We start from the raw sequence: 19,686 nt of genomic DNA, 5'->3' as shown, positions 1-19,686 counted from the left end.
GCTTGTGAAGTTCTGGGTGGAGTTGGATATTCCATATTCTGCAATGTATTTGTTTGACAATGACAATGTTTTGTCATGCTCGGTATTAATTTTAGTCCTTCCGCTATATTAGTGTTTTGCTTGGATGCCAGTAATACCAGAGTACTGATATAGTGGGGGAGAAGCCATGTGGTGTCAGCTTTTTTCCTATCAGGTGTGTTGGTTTTTTTCTAGGGTATTGCGCAGCTGCAGACAGTGCTCTTTTCTGTCCTTTCCTATACAGTGTGTCCACCGCCATTAATGTGAGAACGGCGGCAGCTATAGGCATAGAAGGGGTGCATAGATATAATAAAGTAGCCATGCGCTACGCAATGAAACCACATACTACGCTACCTGGTGGAAAACAACAGTTAGCATTTTTACCTCGAAAACTGAATGAGATAGAGAAAAAAAGTGTATTAAAAAAATTGTAGGGCATCATGAATTTAATACGAATCGACACCTTGCATACAGAAATTCTATGATATGAAAACCATGACCCCACCCCAAAAAAAACCATTGAATGCTGGTCACGCATATGGCGCTCATTTAACTTTGATGCTCAAAGTGGCCACAGTCAGCTACAATGCACATCTGGACTCTGGCCAGCATACTGTATCTTGCTGCACGTTGTGCAATATGGTAGGTGACACGTTTGCACAAGCATCTGTGATACGTCGTCGTAGGTCCTGCAATGTTGGTGGAGGGGTTGCATACACCTGCTGTTGATGTGACCTCACAGAAAGAAGTCCAATGGGGTCAGGTCAGGTGAGTGTGGAGGCCACTCCGCACAGCCACCATACCCAATGACTTGTAGGAAGGTCTCCATGAGGTATCGCTTCATGTCCGCAGTCTTGTGAGTTTTACACATTCTAATCATAGCATTTCTGTATGCAAGGTGTCAATTCATATTGAATTGATGATGCCCTACAAGTTTGTAATTCATTATTTTTCTCTACCTCGTTCGCTTTTCGAGATAAAAATGTTAACTCCATTGTTTTCCACCAGGTGGCGCAATAGGTGGTTTCATTGCGTAGCGCATGACTACTTTACTATACCTAGACACCACTTCTATGCCTAGAGCTGCCGCCGTTCTCAAGTTAATGGCAGTGGACAGGATATTTGGGGACACACTGTATAGCTAGTTTGGGACTCATCTTTGCTGAATCTGTTTTCTACCTGTGTACTGTGTTTCATCTTGTGTCCCCAGTTTTATATGTTAGGGGGCTATCTATATCTTTGGGGATCTGCTCCGAGGCAGATTAGCTTTTCGTGTTTTTCTCCCTTTAGGAAGAATTAGTTCTCCGGCTGTGTCGACTAGGTCATCGTAGGCTCGTCCCACGGCTACTTCTAGTTGTGTTGTCAGTGTGAGGTCTGCAGTCAGCTGAGTTTCCAACCACTCTGGTGACACTCTGGATTTCCTAGTTTTTATCTTTTTTTGATCCTCCTCGGTCACAATCATAACAGCCTCCCCAGCCTGAGAATACTAGACCCCAGCTGTCGGCATTATCATAGCTAAGTATCAATATTAGAGGGGACAGCACGGTGTTTTTTTTTATTTTTGCGTTTTTCTTGGGGGGTGGGGGTTCAGTTTCTTTTTTCTGAGAGCCGTAATTTTTTTATTTTACCATCAATCTTGCCATATAAGGGCTTGTTTTTTGCGGGATGAGTTGCAGTTTTAACCCCTTCACGACTATGGACGGATCTTTCCATCATGGATCGTGTCCCGGTAAGCCCCGCCCCCTGCCGCGGGCAGGCGGCGTGGATCGGCACACATCAGCTGTTTTCTACAGCTGACATGTGTGCCTACATGTTCCGAGTGGAATCGCATTCCACCCGGAACATTAACCCCTTAGATCTCGCTGCCAAAGTCTGGCAGCGAGATCTATATGCGCGCTGCCATTTTTTTTACTTACCCCCGCCCCCTCCGGACGTCACGTGAGTGATCACGTGACGTTCGGTGGTTGCCATCGTAGCACAGGGTCATGTGATGACGCCTGCTGCTATGAAGTTTCACTTTCATTCTTCCTCGGCACGGAGCAGAGGAAGAAAGAAAGACTATTTCTGCTGTTTACAGCGGTATAGCTGTGATCAGCAGATAGCGATCAGCAATCGGATTGCTGATCGCTATAGCCCCCTAGGGGGACTAGTAAAATAAAATAAAAAAAGTAAAAAAAAAGTTTTAAAAAAAGTTTTAAAAAATTAAAAAAAAAAACAAAAAACCTAAAAGTTCAAATCACCCCACTTTCCCCCCATTGAAAATTAAAGGGTTAAAAAATAAATAAATATACAGATATTTGGTATCACCGCGTTCAGAAATGCCCGATCTATCAAAATATAAAATCAATCTGATTGGTAAACGGCGTAGTGGCAAAAAAATTCCAAACGCCAAAATTACGTTTTTTGGTCGCCGCAAGTTTTACGCAAAATGCAATAACAGGCGATCAAAACGTAGCATCTGCGCAAAAATGCTACCATTAGAAACATCAGCTCGAGACGCAAAAAATAAGCAGTCACTGAGCCATAGATCCCAAAAAATAAGAACGCTACGTGTTTTGGAAAATGGCGCAAAACGTGCGCCACTTTTATTGGACAAACTTGTGAATTTTTTTTTAACCCCTTAGATACAAGTAAATCTATACATGTTTGGTGTCTACAAACTCGCACCGACCTCAGGCATCATACCTACACATCAGTTTTACCATATAGTGAACACCGTGAATAAAACATCCCAAAAACTAGTGTGCCATCACACTTTTTTGCAATTTTTCCACACTTGGAATTTTTTTGCTGCTTTCCAGTACACCATATGGTAAAACGTATGGTTTCATTTAAAAGTACAACTTGTCCCGCAAAAAACAAGCCCTCATATGGCAAGATTGACGGAAAAATAAAAAAGTTACGGCTCTCGGAAGAAGGGGAGCAAAAAACAAAAACGCAAAAAACGGAAAGTGCCCCGGGGCTGAAGGGATTAAATGGAACCATAAGTTTTACCATATAGTGTACTGGAAAATGGCAAAAAAATTCCAAGTGTGGAAAAATTGCAAAAAAAAGTGATTGCACAATAGTTTTTGTAATATTTTATTGACCATGTTCACTACATAGTAAAACTGATGTGTTGTTGTGATGTCTGAGGTCAGTGCAAGTTTGTAGACACCAAACATCAATAGGTTTACTTGTATCTTAGGGGTTAAAAAAAATTCACAAACTTGTCCAAAAAAAAAGTGGCGCACGTTTTGCGCCATTTTCCAAAAAGTGTAGCATTCTCATTTTTCTTCATCTATGGCTCAGTGATGGCTTATTTTTTGCGTCTTGAGCTGACGTTTTTAATGGTACCATTTTTGCGCAGATGCTATGTTTTGATCGCTTATTTGTTATTGCATTTTGCGTAAAATTTGCGGCGACCAAAAAACGTAATTTTGGCGTTTGGAATTTTTTTGCTGCTACGCCATTTATCAGATTAATTGATTTTATATTTTGATAGATCAGACATTTCTGAATGCGGCGATACCAAATGTGTATTTATTTTTTAACCCTTTAATTTTCAAGGGGGTGATTTGAACTTTTAGGGGTTTTTTTTGTTTGTTTTTTTAATTTTTTTAAAACTGTTTTTTTTACTTTTTTTTATTTTACTAGTCCCCCTAGGGAGTTATAGCGATCGGCAATCTGATCGCTCTGCCATATCTCCAGATCACAGCTACAGAGCCAAGATCTGCAGATATGCTGCTTTACTTTCAATGCCGACAGTATTCCAGCATTGAGAGTAAATGACTCATGTTAGCTACAGGCGTCATCACATGACCCTGTGCTACCATGGCAACCACCGGAAGTCACATGATCATGTCACTTTACTTCCTATGGGGGCAGGGTAAATCAGCATAATGGCGGTGCGCATATTCATCTCCCTGTCAGATTTTGGCAGAGAGATGTAAGGGGTTAATAGTCGTGGGTGGAAGAGATTCCACCCGTGACAAGCAGGCACACGTCAGCTGTTGAAAACAGCTGATATGTGCACGGATCACCGCAGCCTGCCCACGGCAGGGGGCGGGGATTAACCGCGCATGATCCATGACGTCCAGTACGTCATGGGTCCTTAAGGGGTTAAAGAATTATTTTAAAAAGCCACATAGGGCACCTGTTATTTTGATACACAGCCAAGATAAGCACACGGCTGGGGGTTGCAGCCATGAATCTGCACTGGGTATCACCATATGGGGGAACCCTACACCAATTTATTTTTACATTATAGGGACGCAGACAGTGTCTGTAATTCCAGCCAATCACAGATGCTGTCATACAGGGTGGAGGCATGGTCTGACTACAACCAGAGATGCCAGGACTGATGGTGGGTGGGGGAAGCAATGAATATGTATGAGGGTTAATGAGCGGACCCAGAAGTAATGTTACAGCCGCACGAGGAACTCGGTAAGTATAACGTTCCTGCTCTAATCCCCATAGCCCTTTCTACCATTTCACAGAACAATGTTCAGGTCCCCATATACTTATATGGGGTTCAGTACCTGGGCAGATATTCGGTTCAAGTCCAGTCCTGAATCAGATTTATTTATTTTTTTAAATCCGTTTGGACCCGTGAACTTGAATATTTGCGGGTTCACCCATCTCTACTCCTCACAGCAGCTCACCCCTCAGTGGCAGAGCACAGATGGTTTATCAAAACAAGCAATTATCTCACGAGGATTCAAAACATCACATCCTGACTCGATTTTTTCATCATACACTACAGCCTACCGGAAAATTGAGGCTACTTAACTTTTCAGCATCAGTTTGTATTATTCTATACATTAAGAATATAGAAAGTAGTATTCAACTCTTAGTAATATCCATTTTATCATATAATAATTTATTCATTTATATAGCGCTATTAATTCCATAGCACTTTACATACATTGGCAACACTGTCCCCATTGGGGCTCACAATCTAGAGTCCCTATCTGTATGTCTTTGGAGTGTGGGAGGAAACCGGAGTACCCGGAGGAAACCCACGCAAACACGGGAAGAACATACAAACTCCTTGCAGATAGTGTCCTTGGTGGGAATTGAACCCAGGACCCCAGCGCTGCAAGACTGTAGTGCTAACCACTGAGCCACCGTGCCGCCCTATATGATTTTATTGTATTTAATTTTGTATATGTAATTTGCTTTTTTATCTATGTGTTTGAAAACTTCAATATTCATCCAAACATTTGGATGAAGATGTAGCCTGTATGTATTTCCTTCGTAATGAATGAGTTAGATTGCTTTCATTCACCTTCAGGCTTCAGAATAGCGTTAGGTACCCAGTTACGAGATATGCCGTGAAGGGGCAACTAGGCAGATATACAAATGGCCATTTCTATATGCTAAATATCTCTCTTTTTTTTTTAGATTTTCCTTAGCAGTAATGCAGGTCCATGTTCACACATTCATGGTTTCCATACTTTAGCATTATCAGAGCGCAAACTGTCTTTTTTTGCTTTTATTCACCTGTGATGTGCAATTTATATTGCGATGTTTTTATTGTAACTTTACCTGAGGAAGAAAACGGCCCGTCCTTGAAACATGTTGTTGTCAATTTTAAACAATCTCGTTTCCGCTTACTCCCAGTGCCCATTACAAATCACTTTTTTTTCTCTGTTCTACATTGAAATTTGGTCCCCCGCTAGGATCTGAGATTGGAGCTGCAGTCAAGCCTACTCCAGTGTTGTGCAGATAGCACACCCTTAGTAAAGTGAGCCTTTCCATAGAGCTCTGCAGCAATCAAGCCCTGCATATTCACCCATTAGAGCGCCTGTTTATCTTTTTATTCCAGCACCATCAGCAGGATGTCCACTTCCCCGTCCCCTACCGCACATTTTGCGCATTTTAAGTTATATATGTAGCTAAGAGCGGTATTAGAGAATACAATCTATTTAAATTGGCCCTGAAAAGACACTTGGTTGTACATGGCAGCACTAAGGAGTGGAAGGCAATAATTCCTGACTAGATGCCTCTTATACGCTATCCCTACTCCAGCAGCTAACCCTACACTAATTGCAGCTAAGAGCAGTATTATTATAGAATACAATCTATTTGAATTATCCTTGAAAAAGACTTGATATAACACAGCAGCAGCAAGGTCTGTAAGGTTAGAATCCCTGCCAAAATGCCTCTATTACTATCCCGATTCTAACAGCTTGCCCTACACTAAATTGCAGCTAGAATTGGCATTAGAGAGTAGAATCTATTTTAAATTAGCCTTGAAAAGGACTGTTGGTTTAATTTTGCAACAGCAGGTACGGTAATGCTATAACACTCTTCTCCAGCAGAAAACTCCTTACACTATTTCTAGATACGGTGCACCGAGCATGGCATCACCAGGTCTTATATAGAGCTGATGACGCTATGCAGCCAGCCAATCACAGCAATGCTAGTAACCAGCATGGCCATGGCATTACTGTGATTGGCAGTCAGTCCCTACATGTTTAGTGGCTGAAAATTTGCCGCAAAACATATGGGGCGGGGACTTGAGCATGGCGCCAGAATACCAGGATACTCTATCAAGTGTCTCGAGTACTCCAATGCTTGATCGAGTATAGAGCACGCTTGCCCATCAGTAACCACAACCTATGCATTAATCGCATGTTTTTGCTTGGAAAACGTGTTTCAGATAAACATGATAGCAGGGCAATATTGTTTCAGCCAGGAAAATACAGCACATTTTTTTTTGACTCTCACGTTCCACGCTATAATATTTATACTCTATCATACATTGTGTAGGTGTTCAAAAGGATGTCACAAACTGTCACAACATCTAGGAACCATAAACCTAGAATAAACAAAAACTAACTTTAAAAAAAAAAAAATTCTCTTGGAAGAAATTAGGAGCCAATGAAGTCTCCAGCCTGCAAAGAACTTTTTGTACTGTTAGCAACAATCATATGTCGAAACACTCCAACTCCTGATAATGCATCATATCACCGGAAACTGTTCCTTCAGAAAACTTATAGACTCAAGGTGTCTTCAATCAGACCATACTGATTTTCTGCTGGAACCATTATATATACATGGAAACAGTCACCTAGATGAGTTTATTTTTCCGTCAGTCTACGGTCATTTTCATCCAGCCAGCAAAGGACATCTTTAGCTGTCTCATAGATTTGTATTTCATCGAAGGCCACAACTCTGAAGCGGGCGCAATATATAGCATAGCATAGCAAAGCAAATATTCTCAAACACCTCTTAACCCCTTCACGACCATGGACGTACTGGTACATCGAGGGTCGTATACTTCTCTCCCGATGAGGACTCGCACGTCAAGCCCACATGTTTCCCTGCACATGATGGCTGATCTGATCAGCAGGCATGTCTCTTAGGCCTAAGACACACGGCATGAAAATCGGAGCGAGTGCAATGCGATAAAACACCGCATTCCGCTCGGACCAATATTAGCCAATGTGTCAGCACCCATGAGCGATTATTTTCTCAGCCCTAATCGGACAGAGAAAACAATCGCAGCATGGTGCGACTGTAATGCGATCCGGTTTTCTCTCGTACCCATTCAAGTCTATGAAGCGAAAGAAAAAAAAAATAAATAAAAATCGCACTGCACTCACAGTACACCGGTGTACCGCGAGTGGAGGGCGAGAATGGCAATAGCCAGCTACGCAGGAGAGAGAGAGATAAATCCCTCCTTCCCCTCCACAAAGCCGGCCCGCCCCTCCTTAGAGCCGGCCCGTCCCCAGCAGCTGAGGTCCGATTGTATGATCGGACCTCAGTCGAAGTGACTCACATGACACTCAGCTCCTGTTGTGCTGCCAGCGTGAGCAGAGTGTCATGCGAGGATCGCATTAGTCCCCCGTGTGGCCCCGGCCTAACAGTGGTGGGCAGATTGTAGATTTGCAGGCATCCGTTAGCCAGTGTGAGAGAATACAAGCCATTTTGTATTCTATAGAAATCGTCTTGTATTATAACTGAATGAGGTCATCGGGTTCAAATTATACTGATGGGCAAGTAAGTTTCACATTTCTGCACACACCCCTACGGCTCTAATTGGTGCATGGTAATTTCTTTGTGAGACGTGTATATATAAGCTGGTCACATGATGTAATAAAACAAACCTTCAGTACACCACATTTGGCTGTGCTGCGTGGATTTCTCCAAGCGCTTGTAAAACAAATCTTATTAGCGTTCCAAGGGCATAGAAGTAGAGTATTTCGCTCACACAAGTTAAATCCAGCTGTCAATCTCTTACAGAGGGATTTAAGGCGCTCCAGCAACGAGAGCATCATTCTGTGCTCCCATCTGTAGCCCTGTGACGTGATCGTGGGTTGCCGATTGTCATGACAGCCAGGGATGAGTCACTGTCATGACGAACTTCCTGTGAACGGCTGCATGCTGGTGTTCATTGGAAGTCAGTATTTCAGCTGTACAGAGCACTGCACTGTACAGCACAAGCAGTCGGAAGATCGCAACTTCAAGTACCCCAAGTGGACTAGTAAAAACAATAAAAAGTGGAGTTTAAAAAAAAAAAAAAAATTACAAAAGTTCAAATAACCTCCTTTTACCTTATTGAAATTAACAATACACATTGGTATCGCAGAGTTCAAAAATGTTCGAATTAATCAAAATATAAAATAATCTGTTTGGTAAACAGTAACACAAAAAAAAAAGTCATTTTTTTTTGTTTCCACAACATTGCAATGTTTTTTACAAAATTTCTAAAAAAGATAAATTCCCCAATTAAATAGAAATAACTATAAATGTTTAGTATCTATGTATCTGTACTGACCTGGGGAATTATTTTGCCAGGTCTGTTTTGCCACATAGTGAACATAGTAAATGTTATGGTAAATTTATTATAAAAAAAAAAAATTGAAGTGCACAATTTTTGCAATTTTACTGCACTTGGAGATAGCAGAGACCCTGGACATCACGGTCCGGGTGCGCGACATCATGCCCACAATTATTTTAAGAAATAGCAACAGAAAGAGGAGATAAAAACTCCTCCAAAATTTAATATACTCACAGCAAACAAGAGGGCAACCAGTCCAGTTAGCCCAGGCCAACACATCTAATGCACCAACAGGATGCAGACAAACCTCTCAACATGATGGACACTTCACAGGTGCAAGGTAAATTGCACACTAGTGGCGCGCATAGGGCACTGTTCACACTCGTATGCGCATGGTATCCAGCTAGCAACCTATTATCACGCCCTTACTATTGGCTTAGGCGGGTTACCCGAACACTACTCACTGCCGCACACAAGGGACAGAGACTCCACTATGCACCGTGTGTTAAAAAAAAGGTGCAAAAAATATATTTCAAATATATATGAGGTATTAGTTAGTAAATTGGCCAATGTACATAAGCCCACAATCCTCATCACGGATCCTCATGCTTGTGGGTCCCTACACTAATAAATATTTTTTTTTTTTAACACAGGGTGCAGCCGGGCCTCTTAATACGGCCGTGCATAGTGGAGTCTCTGTCCCTTGTGTGCTGCAGTGAGTAGTGTCCGGGTAACCCGCCTAACCTAATAGTAAGGGCGTGATAATAGGTTGCTGGCTGGATACCATGCGCATAAGAGTGTGAACAGTGCCCTATGCGCGCCACTAGTGTGCAATTTACCTTGCACCTGTGAAGTGTCCATCATGTTGAGAGGTTTGTCTGCATCCTGTTGGTGCATTAGATGTGTTGGCCTGGGCTAACTGGACTGGTTGCCCTCTTGTTTGCTGTGAGTATATTAAATTTTGGAGGAGTTTTTATCTCCTCTTTCTGTTGCTATTTCTTAAAATAATTGTGGGCATGATGTCGCGCACCCGGACCGTGATCTCCAGGGTCTCTGCTATCTCCAAGTGCAGTAAAATTGAAAAAATTGTGCACTTCATACCACAATTATTTTACCCAAATTTGGTTTCCAAAATTCAATAATTGCTCCTTCCGTTCCGAGCCCTCCCTTGTCCAAACAGAACTTTCTGACCACATATGGGGTGTCCGCACGCTGAAAAGAAACTGTGTAGCAAACTGCGGGGTTCACTTTTTAGTGTTACCTCTTGAACAAGTCAGAAAAGCAATTCTAAAGCAACATTTTTGTGAAAAAAGAAAAAAAAATAAATTTTCAGTAGGTCGACCTAATGTTATCAAATTCTGTGAAGTACCTGCTTCTTCAAAATGCTCACTAGATAAAATCATTTTGAGGGTCTAGTTTCCAAAATGGGGTCACTGCGGTTTAGGTTCCTTACGGGCCCTGCAAATGCAACATGGTGCCTGTAATCTATTTCAAATTTGTATTCCAAAATTCAAATAGCGCTCCTTTCTTTCCGAACGTGTCCGTTTGTCCAAACAGAGGTTTCCGACCACATGTGGGGTATCACCACGCTCAGAAGAAACTGGGTAACAAATTTTGAGGTCTATTCTGTTGGATTATTTCTTCTGAAAGTGAATAAATTGGGGCTAGAGTAACATTTTTTTATGTAAAATGTTAATTTTTGACTTTTCTTTCATTACACATCACTTTAGTTCCTGTGAAGCACTTGAAAGGTTAATAAACTTCTTGGATGTGGTTTTAGTTTATAGTGTTCCTACTTACAATTGTCCCCACTAGTTCATAGTTTGATCACATCCCGGATTCCTTCAATTCTCCCCTCTAGTTTATATGGTTTCTTCATCCCGGATTCCTTCAATTCTCCCCTCTAGTTTATATTGTTTCTTCATCCCGGATTCCTTCAATTGTCCCCTCTGGTTTATATGGTTTCTTCATCCCGGATTCCTTCAATTGTCCCCTCTGGTTTATATTGTTTCTTCATCCCGGATTCCTTCAATTCTCCCCCTCTAGGTTTATATTTTTTATTTATCCCGGATTCCTTCAATTGTCCCCTTTAGGTTATATTGTTTCTTCATCCCAGATTCCTTCAATTCTCCCCCTCTGGTTTATATTGTTTCATCATCCCGGATTCCTTCAATTCTCCCCCTCTAGGTTTATATTTTTTATTTATCCCGGATTCCTTCAATTGTCCCCTTTAGGTTATATTGTTTCTTCATCCCAGATTCCTTCAATTCTCCCCCTCTAGGTTTATATTGTTTATTTATCCCGGATTCCTTTAATTGTCCCCTCTAGTTTATATTGTTTCATCATCCCAGATTCCTTCAATTGTCCCTTCTAGTTTATATAATTTCTTCATCCCGGATTCCTTCAATTGTCCCCTCTAGTTCAAAAAGTTCTCACATCTCTGATTTTGCCAAATGTACCCTCTCGTGTACCATTTTATAACACCCCAAATCCTTCCTCCGTTTCTCTGTTCTTTTTTTTCCCGAAGTAAAAAGCACTCTACACAACTGCTGGAGGTCTACAATTGAAAGTTTATTTGTTCAAATACACCAAAGGAGCCGCAAGCACTTTCTTGACAAATATACAGAAAAAACGTACGTTAATGTTATGGCAAACACTCATGTCAAATCTGTCCAATATATCTGTACTTTTTAAAAACAAAAAAAAATAAACTGTGGATTGTTAGCTTGTGCATCTTCTTAAAAATAACTCCAAATAGAATGTCATGCCAGCTTATCACTACAACTAAAATTTACAAAGAAGGTGCAAAGGGCTTGGGTGGGGTGGGGTGGGGGTAAAGGCCTTGCAACTTCCCCTGTATCAACTGCTTAAACAGTTCAGTAGGAAACAACTTGTACAAATACGGCAGGCAAACTGACTAATGGACTGGCTATGCGTTTTATGTTCTTATCCGCAGTCTCAAATTGTGCTAAATGCTTCATCAACAGTATGGCACATTTTGGTCCGTGATAGTGGTGGTTTAGCTTGTTAGGGAATATAAATTGGGGGAAATGAAAAGTGTACTTCAGGGACAGTCAGGACAGGGCGATTTAACAGCAGATTCTGAATGTTTAAATAATTTTGGATTTTCATTTGTTGGTTTGCATGTCTATATATAGACACATGTATGTTGTTTAAATGCCAAGTATAATTGCACAGATGAAGGCAATGTGTAGAGATCGCTTATAGGAAATAGTCAGGAGTGCGTCGGGTAACATGCGGCTCTCCACGCCGAGGAGCAGGATCAAACTGAAGGCTGCAGAGAAGAGAAAGAATACAATTAGAATTTAGAAACAGTAGCAAGGCAGCCTAGAGGATATGCAATCATTCATTCACGTCTGCGGCACAAATCTAAAATTATTACACAGCCAAAACAGAAAACTACATGGCTTTACCATGGCTTGTAGTATTTTTTGCTGCACAGTAGTACCCTTAAGGGTATTTGCCAACAGGCCAAGGCTGCTATATTAAACACGATGTGTGAGCATACAATTATAGACTGCATATCTAGTTTCATCAATACTAAAATCAAAATTCTTTTCAGTTGCCCTTTTCCAGGGTAAAGGTATACAGGAGGTATCTGGGCTACGAGTTAGGTACCACTGATCTAGGCAGTGATATGATTTTAGCTTTTTCCTCCATTATAGACATGAGCCAGGTCTCTGGTACATAAAGCCACTTACAAGGAGTATTTTAGGGTGTCGTCCAGTTCCATTATAGCTGCCTGATTCCCACAACGGTAACAGTAATTAGGTGCACTGAAAATGGTTACCACATTCCTGTCATGACACCAGTTGTAACCCTGAAAGACAACAGATGGATGGAATATTAGTAAAGACCGCAGAGCAAGGTTCAAGCAAGGGGAAAAAAATAGAATGTTTCTAAACATAATGCCCTCGAAGTATCGCAAAAATTGTACCAAAAACTGGCAAATGTGCTATATTTATTATGTAAAAGAAAATTACTAAACGTCAGCACTCCTAGTAGGAGGAAGCAGCAGAACCCCAAAACCTACCACTTGACAGTGACATTAAAATTAATTACTTCAGGTGTTACATGCCTGCACTTGAGTCCACCAGAAGCAACACTAAAATTGTTACACGTCCTGTTAAAGTCACTATAAAAACACCAATTAAATGATTTACCAGTCACATTTACCTGGACTTCTCTGGTCTATGCCCCTGATGTACCATATTTCTTCTATTTCAACATTTTACGGTGATTGATCTTTCACAGAAGGTGTATATAAATGATTGGCCCCACCATGATGCAATAGCATATGTGCTTGGTTTGAACAGTCATTCTATGCTGACAGATTCCCTTTACGTAAGACTGTCAGTGTTGCTTCTGGTGGAGACAAAATGATAGTCACTTAACACCCATTATCACACTTTTGCTGGTGTTTAGGGGGCGAAGAGGCCATCATTTTGCTGCATAATATTGGTGTAACATATCAACCATGATTGCAAGACTGTATAAATAAAGCTCCCCCAAACTGTCCACCTCTAATATGTCTAAAAGGTATTGAGGAATAAGTTTCCTTTTTTATCCCCTTATAGGCTTCCTCTAGGTAAAAATAAAATTGCTGTTTCAGTGCTGTCTCTCCACCATCGACTGCCTTGTTTACAGGCTGCAGCGGTGACATCACAAAGCATGCGACCACTGCAGCTAATCACTGGGCTCAGCAGTCTTGTGCCAACTACCTCTGCATCATCACTGAGCCTAGTGATTTGCCCTTCTGGTCATGTGAACATTTATAAGTTACAAATGGAACAATTCTAAAGAATTGTTATTTAGGATTTACAGCTTTAATCATCTACAATCTTCTTTCTAGAATTCTCCTGCCATGTCCCCCGTCCTCTTTGGTCCCTAGAGCCAGTAAAAGTTTTCATGCTACTCCATCTTCAAATTGAGTATTATGCCCTGAATATTGCGCCTAAAACAATCAATCTTAATTGACACCTACAATTCTCGGTGTCAGTATGCAATCCAGAACTAAACTTTAGCCTTTACATTTAGCCACATTTTTGATCTTGATGGTATTACACATGGCCTTGGATGCGAACGGAACAAACATTTTCTCTGTTATGTAGTTCTTATAGATAGATTTGCCTGTAGATTATAGCCTATTCATTTTCAAGTTTATTTCTTTCATCCTAAAAATTAACAAAATCCACCAATTCCTCCCTAAAGTTCCAACCCTGTGTCATACTGCAATGAAAACGGAGGTATATTACAGTACAATATACAATATGTAAATACTAAACTTCACTAGTATTTTGATGTATTGCCTCTAGGCTTACCTCCATTACAAGTTGGTGAGCACGTGACACCAAAGTGAGTCCATTGGCATGGTTAAAAGTTTCAGAAATATCCTGCCCAAAAGTGTAGCCAGCACCTCGAGGGGAAATGCCCCAACCACCACGATCATCTGGATCAGACCACAAAAGGTCACACATTGGCCCCTAGAAGAATAATACAATTTTACTAAAAGGAAAAACAGTAAACACAATGGTCCATACATATTAACGATGACGTAATTTGCACAAAATCAAAGGGTATGTCCGCATGTGTCCAGAGTTTCTTCCTGCATCAAAATCCAGTGGTGGTAGGAAAAACTGCATACAATGTGAGGTTGTTGCAGCATTTAATTTTAATGTGTTCAAAGCACTGCATGAGATTACAGAAATCTCATTATGCACAAAATGTGATGAGTTAATTATATAGCAGAAATGCCATGTGTGAACATACCCTAAAGGGTGCTTTACACCAAGGGTCTCAAACACACGGCCCCTCAGGGTAGTTCATGCGGCCCCCAGGCTCGTGCCCCTGGTCACTATCGCGGCCGGTGCAGGGGCCGCAGCCACTGTCTGCACTTTATGTCAGATGAATGTGTTGGAGGCGCTCCGCTCTCGCGCCGGCAATACAATCATCTCACATAAATCACCGACAGTGACACTGCACCTGCCGCGATAGTGACCAGGGGCACGGGCCTGGGGGCCGCACGAAGCAGAGGTGAGGCAGCGGAGGGAGCGCGGGACAGGTGAGAAGAATGGTGTGTGTGTGTGTGTGTGTGTGTGTTGGACGTTAACCCCTTAGCGACCTGTGTCGTACTGGGTACGTTATGGCTCCCTTGTACTTAAGGGCCCATGACGTACCCAGAACGTCATGGCGAAATCGCAGCCCCGGTGGCTGCGATCGCTGCAAATACAGTACCTTAGATTCGGGGAGGAGGGGACCTCAGGAGGGGTGGGTGTCTCCTCCCCGGACCTACGGAGGCTGTGATTGAACGACGAACGCCGCTCAGCCAATCACAGCCACTAATGTTTCAGCCATTGAAAATCGCTAAAACATTGAAATCCAGCAAAGATCAGTGCAGCTGTAGCCCTGATCATTATCTGGAGCTGGGTGACCTCTGTTTCACCCGCCCCCAGCTCTGATTGGAGAGACCGGCCTTGTGACCGATCTCTCCAATCACTGTGGATCTGGGGCCGCAGACCACTCCCCTCAGCTTTACTCCGGCGTCTGTGGAAGGTGAGGGGAGCTGCTGACCCATTACTACAGGATGGGGTCAAAGTGCGCACATTACTATGAGATGGGGATAAAGCTGGGGACATTACTATAGGATTGGGACATTACAAGGATGGGCACAATATTATTGGATGGGGACATTATTACTATAGTATAGGGACATTACTATAGGATGGGGACTAGGATGGGCACATGACTATAGGATGGGGACATTACTATAGGATGGGCACAGTACTATAGGATGGGGACAAGGTGGGCACATGACTATAGGATGGGGACATTACTATAGGATGGGGACTAGGATGGACATTACTATAGGATGGGGACTAGGATGGGCACAGTACTATAGGATGGGGACATTACTACAGGATGGGGACTAGGATGGGCACAGTACTATAGGATGGGGACTAGGATGGGCACAGTACTATAGGATGGGGACTAGGATGGGCACAGTACTATAGGATGGGGACTAGGATGGGCACAGTACTATAGGATGGGGACTAGGATGGGCACAGTACTATAGGATGGGGACTAGGATGGGCACAGTACTATAGGATGGGGACTAGGATGGGCACAGTACTATAGGATGGGGACTAGGATGGGCACAGTACTATAGGATGGGGACTAGGATGGGCACAGTACTATAGGATGGGGACTAGGATGGGCACAGTACTATAGGATGGGGACTAGGATGGGCACAGTACTATAGGATGGGGACTAGGATGGGCACAGTACTATAGGATGGGGACTAGGATGGGCACAGTACTATAGGATGGGGACTAGGATGGGCACAGTACTATAGGATGGGGACTAGGATGGGCACAGTACTATAGGATGGGGACTAGGATGAGCACAGTACTATAGGATGGGGACTAGGATGAGCACAGTACTATAGGATGGGGACTAGGATGGGCACAGTACTATAGGATGGGGACTAGGATGGGCACAGTACTATAGGATAGGGACATTACTACAAGGGGACAAGGATGGGAAACATTACTATAGAATAGGGATAATGCTGGGGACATTACTATAGGGTGGGGACAAGGTTGGCACATTACTAAAGGATGGGCACATTACTATAGAATGGGGACAGTACTATAGGATGGGGATATTGCTGCAAGGGGACAAGGATGGGGTACATTACTATAAGATGGGGGACAAGGATGGACACATTACTATAGATTGGGGACATTACTATAGGATGGGGACAAGGATGAATACATTACTATAACATGGGGACAAGGATGAACACATTACTACAAAATGGGGACAAGGATGGGGAACATTACTTTAGGATGGGGATAAGGATGAGCACATTACTGTGGGATGGGGACTAGGATGGGGCACAATACTACAAGGGGACAAGGATGGGCACGTTACAACAATATGGGGAACATTACTAAAAGATGTTGGTCAAAATTTCTATATAGTGCTAATTGTAAGACTATTAGTTACAAGAAAGGAATAAAATATATATTATATATAAAAAATGTTTATATATAAACAAAGAATATGCACGTTTGCTATAATGAACAAGTGAAAATGTTCAAAATCAGTGATCCCAAGGTGTGTAAAAAAAAATAAAATATATATGGTACCAATAAAAATGTCACTTTGTCCTGCAAAGAATGCGGCCCCCAAAATTATTTTTTTTCCTCTGTGCGGCCCATACACCCAGCCGAGTTTGAGACCCCTGCTTTACACGCTGCGATATAGCTAACGATATATCGTCGGGGTCACGTTGGTAGCGACGCACATCCGGCGCCGTTACCGACATAGCAGCGTGTAACACGAATGAGCGACGATCAACGAGCACAAAAACGTGAAAAATCGTTGCTCGTTGACACATCGTTCATTTCCTTAATGTCGTTGCTGCTGCAGATACGATGTTGTTCGTCGTTCCTGCGGCAGCACACATCGCTCCGTGTGACACTGCAGGAACGACAAACATCTCCTTACCTGCCTCCACCGGCAATGTGGAAGTAAGGAGGTGGGCAGGATGTTACGACCCGCTCATCTTCGCCCCTTCGCTTGTATTGGACGTCTGCCGTGTGACGTCGCTGTGACGCCGCACAAACCGCCCCCTTAGAAAGGAGGCGGTTCGCTGGCAAGAGCGACGTCGCAGGGCAGGTAAGTCCGTGTGACGGGGGTAAGCGAGGTTGCGCGCGACGGACAGCGATTTGCCAGTGTCGCACAACCGACGGGGACGGGTATGATCTCTTGCGATCTCGCTAGCAAGATCGCTAGCGAGATCGCAGTGTTTAAAGCACCCTTTAGTGTTCGCACTTCAACTGCGCAGCTCCATAATCAAATGTCTTAACTTAAAGGGAATCTGTCACCAGGTTTTTGCCAACTAATCCGAGAGCAGCACAATGTAGCAATAGTGACCCTGATTCCAGTGAGGTGTCAGTTACTGAGCTGTTTAATATAGTTATGATAAAAATCACTGTTTTAATCAGCAGGAAATCACTAAAGGATTAGGAAGCCTGCTTTTAGGTAGTCCTCCATATTCATAAGCTCTATATAACCTTACCCGCATCAGTAATTGCCAGTGTTTGGTGTACACTGTGCATAGGCAGAAAGCTGCCAATCAGTGGTGTGGGCGGGGTTATACAGACCTTATTATTCTAAGAACTGCTAGATCTTCAGCAGACAAAATAGTGATTTTTATCAAAATAACAGCAAGCAGTCCATTGAGCGACATCACTGGAATCAGGGTCTCAGTCTCTACATTATGCTGCTCTTAGATGGGGAAGCAAAAAACTGGTGACAGCCCCCTTTATGGCTATGTTCACATGTAGCCTTTTTTGCTGCTTTTTTTACATAAATTAAAAGCGGCTTTTTACAGTACCAGCAAAAGCTGTGAGATTTCAGAAATCTCGTGCAAACGTCTGACTAAATTTTGAGAACTGCAGCAGGTCAATTCTTTCATTGTGTTTGAAGTCTTTTTTTCCACTGATAAAAAGCAATGACAAAGTGAAAAAAGGTGCAAAAAAACCCCAACAAACCCCTAACTATTAAGCATGTAATGTAGATAAAAGCATGCATGTAATCCAAACCCCAGGAAAGTGACAAAAACCCTTAAAAAAATGCCCTGCAAAAAAACCCCATAAAAACTCTGAAAAACAGGCATAGTGAAGGTTTGGGGTTTTTTTGGGGCTTTTTTATTTTTTTTTTTTAACTGTCAAGAGCAGGTTTTAGCTGCATGTGACACAGCCAGATGGTAAATTGGCACCAACTTTACAGCCATTGCAGCACACTTGTCAATGTGCAATAAGAGTAGGAGACCATCGCGTCACATTCTATACATTAGTACAGACGTTTCACACAAAGACTTAAGATATGTTAGTGTACTTCCAGATATTAGAAAACACCTGGAGACCAATATATCAAATGTTGCACATTACCATACAATGCTCAAATTGCAACTTCGTCTGCACAACATATGGCGTACAACATTGATTTGGTGTAGGCATTTACAACAAGGATTTGTCAAATTGTGCAAATATGGGCACAAAACCACTGATCAATGGCCCAGTTATTGGTTATATATCACCATCATCTTCAGTGACTTTGTACAACGTAGACAAGGATTACAAATATTTGTACAATATAAGAAACAGATACATTAATGGTCATGTCACAGACAACGACAGCGACGTCGCTGACAAGTCACCATTTTCTGTGACGTAGCAGCGACCTTGCTAGCGATGTCACTGTGTGTGACATCCAGCAACGACCTGGCCCCTGCTGTGAGGTCGCCGGTCGTTGCTGAATGTCCTGCACCATTTTTTGGTCATTGCTCTCCCGCTGTGAAGCACACATCGCTGTGTGTGACAGCGAGAGAGCAACGAACTGAATGTGCAAGGAGCCGACGTCTGCGGACGCTGGTAACCAAGGTTAATATCGGGTAACCAAGCAAAGGCTTGGTTACCCGATATTTACCTTGGTTACCAGCGTCCGCAGCTTCTTGAAGCCGGCTTCCTGCTCCCTGCACACGTAGCCAAGGTACACATCGGGTAACTATAAGCAAAGCGGTTTGCTTAATAACCCGATGTGTACTCTGGCTACGAGTGCAGGGAGCCAGCGCTAAGCGGTGTGCGCTGGTAACCAAGGTAAATATCGGGTAACCAAGCAAAGTGCTTCTCTTGGTTACCCGACATTTACCTAAGTTACCAAGCGCAGCATCACTTCCACGCGTCGCTGCTGGCCGGGGGCTGGTCACTGGTGAGATCTGCCTGTTTGACAGCTGACCAGCGACCATGTAACGACGCAGCAGCGATCCTGATAAGGTCAGATCGTCGTCGTGATCGCTGCTGCATCGC

General features: G+C 42.7%; 1 protein-coding gene across 1 annotated transcript in view; it reads right to left on the bottom strand.

The window, feature by feature from the left end:
• Positions 1 to 11,338: 11,338 nt before the first annotated feature.
• PPP2CB (protein phosphatase 2 catalytic subunit beta) overlaps positions 11,339 to 19,686 on the bottom strand; it is a 63,289-nt gene continuing 54,941 nt past the window's right edge. The window contains exons 5-7 of the mRNA XM_075352468.1: positions 14,131 to 14,292; positions 12,511 to 12,629; positions 11,339 to 12,083 (exon numbers count right to left, since the gene is read on the bottom strand). Of these exons, the coding sequence (XP_075208583.1) occupies positions 12,011 to 12,083; positions 12,511 to 12,629; positions 14,131 to 14,292 (354 nt within the window). The 3' untranslated portion in view covers positions 11,339 to 12,010. The remainder of the gene's footprint in view (positions 12,084 to 12,510; positions 12,630 to 14,130; positions 14,293 to 19,686) is intronic.

Source organism: Anomaloglossus baeobatrachus, chromosome 1 (genome assembly GCF_048569485.1).
Source record: "Anomaloglossus baeobatrachus isolate aAnoBae1 chromosome 1, aAnoBae1.hap1, whole genome shotgun sequence".
NCBI classification, from domain to species: domain Eukaryota; kingdom Metazoa; phylum Chordata; class Amphibia; order Anura; family Aromobatidae; genus Anomaloglossus; species Anomaloglossus baeobatrachus.
Note: the sequence above shows the minus strand (reverse complement) of the source record. Positions and strands in the feature narration are given on the sequence as shown.